The 12,356-nt window shown below is 36.9% G+C and overlaps 1 protein-coding gene and 1 long non-coding RNA gene across 2 annotated transcripts; one reads left to right on the top strand and one right to left on the bottom strand.

Moving 5' to 3' along the window:
* Window positions 1-463: 463 nt before the first annotated feature.
* Window positions 464-2,167, bottom strand: LOC121218327 (uncharacterized). The gene is made up of 4 exons (XM_041095418.1): window positions 1,976-2,167; window positions 1,451-1,912; window positions 1,147-1,381; window positions 464-1,023 (listed from the first exon to the last, which is right to left on the bottom strand). The coding sequence occupies exons 1-4, from the start codon at window positions 2,165-2,167 to the stop codon at window positions 464-466; spliced, it is 1,449 nt and encodes a 482-aa protein (XP_040951352.1).
* A 6,141-nt stretch (window positions 2,168-8,308) lies between these two features.
* Window positions 8,309-9,076, top strand: LOC107888083 (uncharacterized). The gene is made up of 2 exons (XR_001681273.2): window positions 8,309-8,452; window positions 8,789-9,076. It is a non-coding gene; the product is annotated as an uncharacterized lncRNA (long non-coding RNA).
* The last annotated feature ends 3,280 nt before the right edge of the window (window positions 9,077-12,356 follow it).

Below are 12,356 nucleotides of genomic sequence, written 5' to 3'. Positions count from 1 at the left end.
GGAGACCTGTTGTAGGTGCAAAGGCAGATACAAAGAACAAGAGAATCTAAGAACAATGATATGTATAGTATGATCATGAATGAAAGAATAAAAGAATATTTGCACGGAATAAGTCAAAAGCATGCATTTTATTGAAATAAGGATTTCGAACATAAGCCTATTTTACAAAAGGACACTTATTACTCCTAGGCCTAGAGCAATAAGTATGTTTTGGACATTACTCTGAGTTAGTTCTAAAGACTACAGGAATCTCTTTCGCAGTCCAATTATTCAGAACACTTCTCGGCTCATAGAGGCGAATGCCCGACAAATTCTCTACCCCAGTTCCTTCTTCATATGTGACGTTGATGTCCAAACTCTCCATCATTCTTTCCAAGATTTCCTTTCCCGACGTCTTCCACTCAGAGTGAATGACCCCTCCAGACACAAAAGTTATCGATATATGGGGGAAGATCATTGGTTCTCATTTGATTTCTCCTCTGCTCAATCGCGCTCTCCTTTCTTGCTTCTTCTCAAGTTCCTTCTTTCTTTGTTTCATTTCCAGCTTAAACCCTAACCCAAAACGGTTTTGTTTGTCCTTGATCATTGGTACATTAATCCTTCCCTGGAGGTATCTCCCGTGTCTTCTTCCGGGTAGAGCCCCTTTTCCAATAGTTAGCCGTAGTCCCATTCTTGTAGTCTCAGATAACCTGGGCATTGGAATCTTATTTCCTTCGGTAATGAACGTCGCGTTCACAAACTCCAAAGATCGAAAAGAGCACTCAATTGCTTCATCATTTGCCTCCAGATATGGAGCGTCAGCATTGATCGTTACTAACCGACCTTCAGTCACTAATTTCAACTTTTGGTGTAGCGATGAAGGGACTGCCCCTGCCGAGTGTATCCATGGTCTCCCCAATAGGTAATTATACGAAGGCTTAATGTCCATGACCAAGAAATCTACCTCATACGTGCTCGGCCTGATTAAGAGGGGTACTTCAATTCTCCCCATTACCTTCCTTTCCGTGCCATCAAATGCTCTCACTACACTTTGGCATGTCTTCATATGGGAACTATCCACTGGCAACCTACTCAGCGTAGATAGGGGTAGGACATTCAGCGCAGACCCATTGTCAATCAATACCCCCAGTAATGTGTACCCTTTACAGCGAGTCGTGATGTGCAAAGCTTTAGTTGATCCTCGGCCCCCTGGCGGTACCTCATTGTCATTGAAGAATATAAAGTTGTCGGCACTTATATTGTTGACTAAGCGGTCCAGTTTATTTACAGAGATATCGTTAGCAACATAAGTTTCATTCAGCACCTTTATCAATGCGTCGCGATGTGTTTCGGAGCTTAAGAGTAAGGCCAGTACTGATATACGAGCTGGCTGTTTGTGCAACTGTTCTACGACACTATATTCACTGTGTTTTAGAAATTTTAAGAATTCCTTTCCTTCTTTTTCAGTCACTGATTCATTAACGGCTGGTTCAGGTCCCACCGACTTCTCTTTCTTTTGCTCAATTGCCAATGATTTTCCTTTGACCTGCTTGACTTTTGTATTTGGGGTATAACGCCTTCCGCTACGAGTATAAAAACCCTCGTCTTGACCTTCCTTTGATGCATTAATCGGGATCTCCTCTCCCGGGATTGTCACATTGCAACTATAGTTCCACGGTACCCTTTTGCTATCCTTATAAGGGAAAGTAACGGGCTTCTGTATTACGAGCATTGGCGCGACTTGTGCCCCGGCTTCATTCATTCTCGGACGTGATATGATAACTACTGGGTGGTTGACTTTGTAAACATCCTTCATCGACCTCTCTTCGGAGGCACACACATCTGCTTCTTCCGGGCTCCCGACATATTTGAAGAATTCTAGCTCCTTATTATCCATTAATCCTTGTAACAAAGCCCTGAATTCACTGCATTTCTGAATCTCGTAATCCTCTTAATCATGGAACTCGCAATAATTCTTTACTTCTCGAGGTCTGACCTTTGAATTCTGTGCTATCAACCCTCTTTCCACCATTTTCTTCCATACTTCTTTCATCGGGGTATTCACTTCGACAACATTCGTCTTAATTTCTTTCCCCGAACTCTCGGTTACCGCATTTATTCCCTTATCCCCATGGTTAGGTAATGGATTCTCTACACTGGATGTATCATCAAATTTCACAATCCCCATGTTGATGAGTCTTTCAACCAATTTCTTGAAAGTGGTACAGTTTTCTATCGAATGTCCTGTGGCTCCCACATGGTATTCGCATTGGGCATTTGCGTCATACCATTTGGGGTATAGAGGTTACATTGGCTTCAGATAGAAGGGAGACACGGCATGTGCATCAAATAAACTTTGGTATAACTCCTTGTACGTCATTGGAATGGGTGTAAATTGAAGTTTCTCCCGATTTTGTTTTGTGTTGGGCTTTTGTCTGGGTGGGCCTTGCTGTCCAGTAGTTGTCGACCTTGGTTGGCTTACGGTGATCGATTTCGAATATGAGCTCACCTTATTCACCTCGTGCTCTTTCTTTCTCGGCGCTGACCTCTTAGCGTTTTCCCCAGCCTTTATTTTCCCACATCTTATGGCATTTTCTATCATTTCTCTAGACATTACTATGTCCGAAAAACTCTTGGTTGCGCTACCCAGCATGTGGTTAATAAAAGGTGCCTTCAGGGTATTGATGAAGAGCATAGTGGTTTCCTTTTCCAACAGAGGGGGTTGGACTTGTGTAGCCACCTCTCTCCATCATTGGGCGTACTGCCTAAAGCTCTCATTATGCTTTTTCTCCATATTCTGTAAAGTGATTCTATCAGGTGCTATGTCTGCCACGTGACCGTACTGCTTCATGAAGGCTTGTGCTAAATCTTTCCATGAACTGATCTGGGCGCGACTCAGTTGGTTGTACTATCTAGAAGCGGCCCCAACCAGACTTTCTTGGAAGCAGTGAATTAATAGTTGGTCATTATTGACACGGCCTGCCATTCGTCTGCAGAACATAGTGATGTGAGCTTCGGGACAACTAGTCCCGTTGTATTTCTCAAATTCTGGAGTTTTGAACTTGGAAGGTAGTACCAGGTCTAGAACCAAACTTAATTCCTTAGCATCGATTCCACCACGATAGTCGATGCTTTCCATTTCTTTAAATTTTTCTTCCAACCATCTACACCTTTCTTCAAGCTCTCTCGAGAGTTCTACCCTTGTCTTTTCTGCTTCTGTTACTTCATCGAGATTGAAGACCACAGGGTTGGTTGGGTTGTCCCCCGGATTAGAGCCCGAGCCGGTCTGATAATTCATCAGTGCCGAAACACCGGCCTGAAATGGTTGGGGCCTAATTATAACCGATGGCCTTCTTGAGTACATGCCAGGTTGTGTCTGAACGTCCGCTGGGGCAAAAGCGGAGGGTAGGTAGGATCTTCATTATCTTCTCCCGCATTGATCAAAGGGCTTTTCCCTTTTTCTAATCCCCCAGCCAATAGATGAGTTAATTGGTCCATCATGCTTTTCTGGGACTCCAACATATGGTCCCTCATATCTTGCTGGATTTTGGCGAGCTGTTCTTGCATACGTGTTTGTAATTGATCCTGCATCTCTTTTTGCATTTGTTCCAATCTCTCTAACCTTTGGTCCATTGCTCTTGCTTTTCCCCTTGTACCGTAACGATGTTCCAGGGTAACTGCCATGATTTTTAGGGTTTTTTGTGAGTTTTAATACGTATGATGCAATGCTGATGCATGAATGCAATGAATGCGATGAATGCAAAAAGCGTTGATTCCAATTCGATTTCATTAGAGTAACTTTTCTAAAAAACAAGTTTATTTACATAAAATAGATTACATATAAGGCTTGGTCCTGATACTTAAGGCCTTGACCTGCCTAAGAAGCCAAGCTAGCTCTCGGCCTCGGTCCGATTCTGACTCATATTTTAAACTCAGCACATCGGCTTGTACTAATAATGTTTGCAAGTGATCAGCCACTTCTCGCACCTGAGTTAAAGCTTCGCCCATGACGTAGTCTCTGTTCCTGACTTGGTCTTGAGATTGATGAAGTTGCTCCTTCCATCGCTTGTTATTTACTTCAAGGAGTTTAATCTAAAGTTCACGATTTTGCAGCGCTGTTTTGAGTTCTTCTATATTCTCTTTTAATTCTTCGATTCTGTTCTAACTAGCTTTCAACTCGATTGCAGAGTTACGCGAGCGATACTGATACAATGTCCTCTCTAACTCTGATACCCGGATCTTTAACCCTTCTTTCTCATTCTGGTTTTCTACCAAACTTCTTTTCAGAGCACCTTCTCGAGGTTGAGCATCGCGAAATTTTTCTTCTCACTGGTTGGCTTTGCTTTGTTCTTCTTTAACTTCATGTCGCCACTATTCGGATGTTTTTCCTAACCCAGCGGTTCTCATTGATCTGCGCAACTTCTTATAGTTCGTTTTCAAACTGTCCAAGTCCTCTTCAGCCTTGTTTTCCCCTTTTCTGAGTCTTTCAGCTTCTAGTTTTTGGACGTCGACATCTAACCCTAACTGCATCTTTTCTTCTTCCAACTGCTCGATCCTTTTTTCTAGCTCCAGACTCTTTCTCTCGAAATCTTGCCTGATGATTTCTAGCTCAGACGAGATTACTTTCAAGTGTTCTTCTATTGACTGAGGATTCCCTTGATATGATGTAGGGATGTTGTCGTTAACCCTCTAATTCCACCATCGGTCGTGCTCAGGAGTAGTCATAGGATTGGCAGCAAACTTCTTCATTCTACGAGTCTGGTTCTAGGCATTTGATATCTCGCGAACTTTCTTTTTGCAATTATTCCCTGTGAACACGAACTCGCACTGGGCTAACCCGTATGTTGGTGGTGTAAACTGTCTGGATCTGTACTTCGTAATGTAAGCAGAGGAGCATACCCGACGGCCCCCCATACTCCTAACAAGGGAACCCAATCGAAGTCTCCGCATCAGTATAATATTTCATCAGGAACCATCCACGAGACTCTCCATTCAACATCTTCTTCTTGTAAATATTGGAGAACCGTCATCCAATTTTCTTCTGTCACATCATCTCGCCTCGGTGTAGCCACTAACTCTTTCAACGGAGAGTAATTTTTAGAGAAGATACGATACGAGGCCTTTTCCACTTTCCAAAAATGGCTGTGGAACCAGGATAGCAAGAGCTGTGCACATCCAATAAATCTCCCTTCACCCGCTCTTCTACAAGCATTTAATGATCTGAAAGTTTCAGCCAAGATTGCGGGTACAGGTGTGGTTCCTTTACCAAGCCTGTCAAAAAGGTCGGCAACAGCCTCGTCTACATGCCCCAAAGCTTTGGGGAAGATGACTAGTCCATAAATGCTCAAGGCGAAGACATCTACCCTTTTCTTCACGTCGGGGTGTGCTAAGACTAGATCCCTCAGGTTCCTCCAAGTAATGCATTTACAATCTCCTTTTTGTTTGATCCGGGTTGTCACCCACTGTTCATTCATCCCTGTGATGTTCATCAGCTTTTTTGAAAATGCTGGGACGTTAGCAGGTCTGGCATAAATTCTGTCAACCTGAATCTTTGGGCAATGGAGCAAGGTCGTGTATTCTTCTATAGTAGGTACCAAATCTACTTTCCCGAAAGTGAAGCAACTGTAAGCAGAATTCCAATATTGGGCAAGGGCTCGAAACAAGTGTTCATCTACCTTGACATCGAGCAGATAAAGTAAATCACCGTAATGACAATAGAATAGCTGTTTGACCTCATCATCCCAGTGACCCCAAATTTCTTTCATCTCTTAGAGATTATTCTGAGTTACGCTAATCCGAGTAAAATTCCATAACTCTGACACGTACCCCTCGGTAAGACTATCGCCTTTCTTTTGTTGTGTTGTCTCAGCCCATATCCGGACAGCCGCGTTGTCTTCTACTTTATCAAAAAACCCCTTTTCCATGATAAGCTATCTATTTAGGAACCGAATGCGAATCAACACCTTTTATGATGAAAATGCCATGCAAATACAATCAAAGTAAAACAAAGCAAGTCAGTAATTTATACGCAGTTCAAAGCAAACAAAGAATAATAAATATAGCACTTGCTCAGGTAACCACTAGGGTTTCGGAGTGGCTCTACCTAGGGTGGGTTCTTAAGGCTCGCTACATAGGGGTTTGGCTCTAGAGTAAGGGTACCTGAACCAACAGATTCCTCGATCTTAACCCATTATAGGCTCATACAGACCGAGTTCAGTTCAGGGGAATACATTTCCCTATGGCTGCACGGAGATGAAAATCTCACGAAGACATAGGTACGGATGTATCCCGAAAGCGATCCACTATCCTGCACGGAGGTGAAAACCTCACGAAGGAGTAGTTTCTCACTCCCACTTAAAGGGGTGTGACCACAACGGTCATGCAATGCAATATGCAAAACTATTTAAAGACTCGAACCAATGCAGCAGGTATTGTACCATAAAAATAGCTGATGAAATGCAATGAAAGGATCGTATTTCAAAACCAAATTTTCAATTTTCGATAAAAAAGACAAGATTTAATCAACTTGTGGCTTGACTCTTTTATTTGGGTTTCTAGTGGAGTCGCCAAGCTGTCGTAACCATTTTTTTGAGGGAAAAAAAACGGGAATCGACTTGGATTTTAAAAAACGAAAATGAAAAATGGGGAGTCAACACCAATCCTTTTTGATGAGGTGTGATCGGATCACCTTAAATTAATCATTTTAATAAAAATTAAGATTTATCAAAACGATAAGTTTTGGTCTACGAAAATCAGAAAATGAGCTCGGGAGTCGGTTACGCACGAGGAAGGATTAGCACCCTCGATACGTCCAAAATTGGTACCTAGTTGATTAATTCGTGTCTTAGTGTCGAAGATTAAAAAATTGAAAGACTTTTGAAATACGATCCCTTTTTATAAAAAAGTTTAAGTGTTAAAGACCTTCTCGTCTCAAAATATGAAATGTCACATCCAGTGAGTTAGGACACGAAATCTTGAATTTTTGAGAGCGAGCTTGCCTTTTATATAAAACATACGTATTTTAATTTGTTAGAAGGGTATTCGATTATTTAGAGTAAACGAGAAAAATCGAAACCCAGTAAGTTATGGTACGTTTTCCCGAATTCTCAAACACTGAATATTGCCTTTGTTTTAAAATAAATTCATATTTCGAGGTGACAAAATGTCATACCCGGTAAGTTAGGGCACAACACTTCGTACCTCCGAGAATGAGCATTTTCAAAACTCGTATAGCAATTTAAAAGAGTATTCCGTTATTTAGATTAAACGAGAAAAATCGAAACCCAGTAAGTTAGGGCACGATTATCTCAAATTACCAAATACGGAATATCACTTTTATGAAAGAATTATTTTAAGGCATTGAGTAAAAACATAATGTGATTTATAGTAAAACATAAAACCAAATATGGTGCTAATACACAATAATAAGTGCGAAAGTATCAATAACAATGATATAAGTGGTTATAAAAAGATGAAAACAAGGCTAGCAATATAAAAACATAAACACGAGCATAAGGCAAATGATCGAATAAAAATAAATAAAACATGGCAAAATAAAAATGACAATGATAACGAAAACGATTACAAAAATAATAATATAAATAATAATAGCAGAAAACGATAATAATATATATGGTATTAAAAAATATACGTGATAATAGAAATAAAAGTATAATATTAAAAATGTATGTATGGGATATAATATATTGAAAGAATACGCACGTATCATACTAACACATTAACAAAGATAAAAACTATTAATAATACTATATGATATATATATATATATGTGTATTAAGCAAAAATGATACAATAAATAAGATAATAATGACAGATTAAATACCTCAATGAAATGAATTAATAATAAAATGAAGACATAAATGAAAATAAAAAGAATTAGAATCAAGCTGATTAGGGTTTAATTGGAATAAAAATGAAATTTGAGGTGAAAACTATAATAAAATAAAACAGCGGGGCAAAATTGAAAATATTTGCGAAGTTTGAGGACTATCAGGCAAAAATTCCAGCCTCTGGACACGTGTCCGTCATCCGGCGCCCATGTGTTAAGGACCGATTTGAAAATCGGGAAAGTTTATGTGGTCAAAATTTAAAAACAAAAGAAGAATAACAAAGGGATTAAATTAAAAGAGTGAAAAACATGGAAGGACCACGGCCATAAATAGCCCATCAGATAGAAAACACGCGGATCTCTTTCAGCCGGGTCGGGTCTTCGGGTCGCGCCTAAACGGCGCCGTTTCTGGATTTAAAAGGGCCGGGCAAAACGGTGCGTTTTGCCGGCCTATATAAACTAATTATTTTTTTTATTTCATTTCCTTTCTCATCTTCTAAAAAAAAAACTTCTAATCCTCTCTTCTCTCTCTGCAGGTACCAGAATCCGGCGAGGAGCGGGCCGGACGCCGTCGTGTCATCCGCGGTGCCGGCCACCGTACACGGTGGTCGGAAATCGCTTCAGGTAATTTTTTCCCCTTTTTTTATATTTTTTATTATATTTTTTAATGGCTATATATGTATTATTTTACTAGAGTAAGAATAATATATGCAAGTAAATTCGAAAAAAAGAGAAAAAAAAAAGAAATAAATAGACCTTGGTTTCGGTCTTTCTGTATTCCTTGCGATTTGAAGTATATCCAAGCCTTGTGATGTTATTTGCCTCTTCTATTTTTAAAAAAAGGGAAGAAAATCTAGAACTAAAAAAGGAACCCCCCCGTTTGCATTCTATTTGGCTATATATAGCCGGATTCAACATTCTCTTTTCTTGCTTCTGTCATTTATGTTTAATGCATTGCAGGTACAGCTTGGACGGTGGATTTGACCTGTCGGTGGGAGCAGAGGCGGTGGCCAGGCAAGTGGCCCTAGGGACGGCGGCCTAGGGTGAAAATTTTAGGGTTTTCTTTTCCTTCTTGCATTTGGGTTGTTAATTGTTTTGGGTTGGGCTAGGTTTTAATTTGTGTGGGTCTTTAGTGGGCTTTGGGTCTGTTGGGTTTATGGGTAGGTTATTTGTTTAGTTTGGGTTTGGGGGTTTTGAGCCCAAAATTGGACTTGTACAGATATTTAACATTTATTTGGTTTGAAAATTTATTTTTTGTTTTTATTTTAAATAATAATAATAAACATTACACAACGTTTTTGAGTTATTTTATTTAAGGTGAAAATATGTTTAGAGCTTGGATAAAATATGAAATTTAGTCCTAATATTTAGGAAGTTAATTTACTTTTTTTTTATTTGAAAATTTTAGTCCAACCATTAGCTTTTTAGTATTTTTAGTCAAAATATATTGGCTATTATCATATATGCTTAATTTGTTCATTATTATTTGTTTTCTAGGTTATTATGATTGTACATGTGTATTAAAGGCAGGTTTTGATAAAAAAAATAATATTAAGAGTATGCTTGATAAATTAAAAAATTAAGGGTTGAAAAAATATAAGTAATTAATTTTTAGTAATGAATTTTATAAACATTGAATTTATATTATAAAAATTATCTGATAGATTAATAAGAATTAAGCATTGAATATAATTATTTTGTTTGATAATAGTAAATTTTTATTTTTGAAAATTCATTATTTCATAATTTGAATCTTATTAATATAATTTATTTTATTTTGAATAGTTTTAGATAGAAGTTAAAGATAATTTTTGAATATTTTAATTTTTTTAATAAAATGAGAAAATAATTTATTTCAAAAATAATATTTTTAAAAAATAAAATTCAACTTAATATTTTTCACATCAAATGATAAGTAGTCATCTACTTACCTATTATATTCAATGTTTTTGTTGAAAACTCTATATTAAGTAAAAATATAATATTATCAAACAAAAATTAAAAATTAAACGTTGAACACATTCATTTTCAATGAAATAATCAATAATTTATCAAATACACCTTAATAGTGTTAATAATTGGACTACGATTGTTGTTACCAAAAAAATTGACTAAAATTTTATTAAAATGAAAAAATATTCTACTTTTTAAGTTTATATAATGCTAAATCTCATGAAGTGAGGCCACCATAAGTTTACTTTTTTTTTAATAACTAAAATAACCTTGATGCTCAACATTGGCTATTGTTCCTTGAGCTGTGTTCTGGTTCAATTAGTATTACTAGTGGATTAGATATAATTTAATTAAAAAAAATTAAATAATTAATTTTATATACACGGTAATAAATATAATTATTAGAGTGTTTTTTTATATTATAATGTTGCATAATCTAAACTTAAAATAAATTTAGAAAAATAATTATACTTTATGATATTTTGAGTGAAGACATCTTGATTTTCAATCACTCAAAACCAAAGTTACATTTATCCTTTTATATATATATATTATCGATATCGTATTTATGCCATAATCTAATTAATTTATATTACAAAGTTTTGCTTTGTTAAACTAATTTATGCTTTAACGTATTATAGATGATTAATTGAGGTTTCTATTGTATACTATGTTTGTTGGTGGGCTATTTGCCTTCCTTTAATGGGCTTTTGGTTTCATCACAATTCATTGCTAAAATCGATTGTGAAATGGAGTTGGCTTCATCTTAGTTAATTTTAGTTAATTTTTGTTCCATAAGAAAAAGGGAGTGAAATTATGAAATAGGACCTATGTGAAAATGTTTGAAAATGCTATAGGCTAAATTGAAGTGGCCAAATAAATAGGAGTGCAAAATAGGAGGATTTGCATGACAAACCTCCCATTTTACATGAAGTGGCCAGCCATCATATTGTTGTAGACAATATGAGCACTTGATATCCATAATTTATGGTACAAATTGATACAAATTGATAATGGGTTAGGTAAATGTTCCATGATAATGTGTTAGGTAAATGTTTCATGATAATGGGTTAGGTAAATGTTTCATGATAATGGGTTAGGTAAATGTTCCATTATGGGAATTTCATGTCTTTTGTATTAAAGAATTAAATGGATGAAATATGAAATTTTATTAAAAGAAAAAGGGGTGAAAAGAACAAAGTTTTGTCCATCTTTGTTCATCATAGCCTAAAGTTAGAGAAGAGAAAGGAGAGGTGAAAGCTCTTGAATGTTCGGTCACTTGGGGAAGGAAACTGAAGGTAAGTTCATGGTAGTTTGCTTTTATTTTGAGGTTCATGAGTTCTTCTTGATTCTACCTTAACTCTTGAAGCATATTTTGGTTGTTAGTTGTGTTGCGAGCATTTAGTCATGAATTAAAATGAAGGAAATGGTTGTTGTTTCATGTTCTTTGGATGAAAAATGGAAGATAGGTGAAGTTAAGCCAAACAAATGAGCATGCATGTGCCTTAGATGCTAAAGGGAAAAATCGGCTAACATGTTGTGCTTTAAAATGATGAAATGGAGATTATACTTAAGTAAAATCATAGATATGTTATGATTGATTGGTGATATACATGTTTAAATAACATGCATGCAAGGTATGTGTGAAAGAGTTGATTTGGTAATAAATCTGCTTGGGACAGCAGTAGTAACGTGACTTTGAAAAATCACCATAAATTGTGGGAGATGAATTAGAAGCGGAATAAATTATGTAATTAAATCTTAATGAGTCTAGTTTCAATTGGAATAAACAAGAACATATTTTGAATTCTGTACAATGAGAAATTTGATTCGTAATGAAGAGTGGTCAGATTAGTCAAACAGTGAAACATGGGAAACTTTAAGAAAAATCTGGTATTGATTGGCCATACCAAAAATTCTGAAAATTTTATGGATAGAAGATATATGAGTCTATTTTCAGGGAAAAATTAACGGAACTTGATTTGGAGTTTCGTAGCTCCATTTATAAATGATTTAGTGACTGTTGCTCAGGAAGATAGCTTGCAGTGAAATTATGATTATGTGCTAAACATTAACAAAAATTTGTTAATGAGTTGCTTATTGATTTCTTATAAGCTTACTATGATCTGTAGGTGTGGTTGGCCGAATATTGTAAGGGGTTAATACGTAGTTTGTATTTGAATAGTTAGATTAACGTGTTAGTAATCCAATTGTAGGCGGTTCGTGTGTAGATCTCGTCAGCATATCGTCGCAAACAGGTGTGTAACTAACACCCTCTTTCTTAGTCTGGATCGGCAAAAGTCGAAAAGCCGAAATGCCGAAAACCGGTATGTTGTAGATTTGCGAGTGTGCGAATGCTCGTGAGGTAAATCGATTAATGTTTTTGGTAAGCTGCAAAATTTGGACTGCAAAGTGCATGATTTTTGTGCCCTCGATATTTTTGGGCTTAATGAGCCAAAATTGGAATAATGGGCCAACGGGCCCAATTCGGTAAAAACCCTCGGTACGTGATTCTGTTAGTACGTGAAAAGTAGGAATATGCATGAAAAACCCTAAAATATATAAATTACTGAAA

The sequence above is a fragment of the Gossypium hirsutum genome, chromosome A03 (assembly GCF_007990345.1).
Source record: "Gossypium hirsutum isolate 1008001.06 chromosome A03, Gossypium_hirsutum_v2.1, whole genome shotgun sequence".
Lineage (NCBI taxonomy): Eukaryota > Viridiplantae > Streptophyta > Magnoliopsida > Malvales > Malvaceae > Gossypium > Gossypium hirsutum.
Note: the sequence above shows the minus strand (reverse complement) of the source record. Positions and strands in the feature narration are given on the sequence as shown.

Excerpts from the sequence above, each read along its gene's own strand:
- LOC121218327 (XM_041095418.1), bottom strand. The coding sequence starts at position 2,167 with ATGGGGATTGTGAAATTTGATGATACATCCAGTGTAGAGAATCCATTA. Across the intron at positions 1,913-1,975 it reads TGATAGCACAGAATTCAAAG|AAATGCAGTGAATTCAGGGC; the intron begins GTCAGACCTCGA and ends TACGAGATTCAG. Across the intron at positions 1,024-1,146 it reads TTTGCACATCACGACTCGCT|TGAGAGCATTTGATGGCACG; the intron begins GTAAAGGGTACA and ends GCCAAAGTGTAG.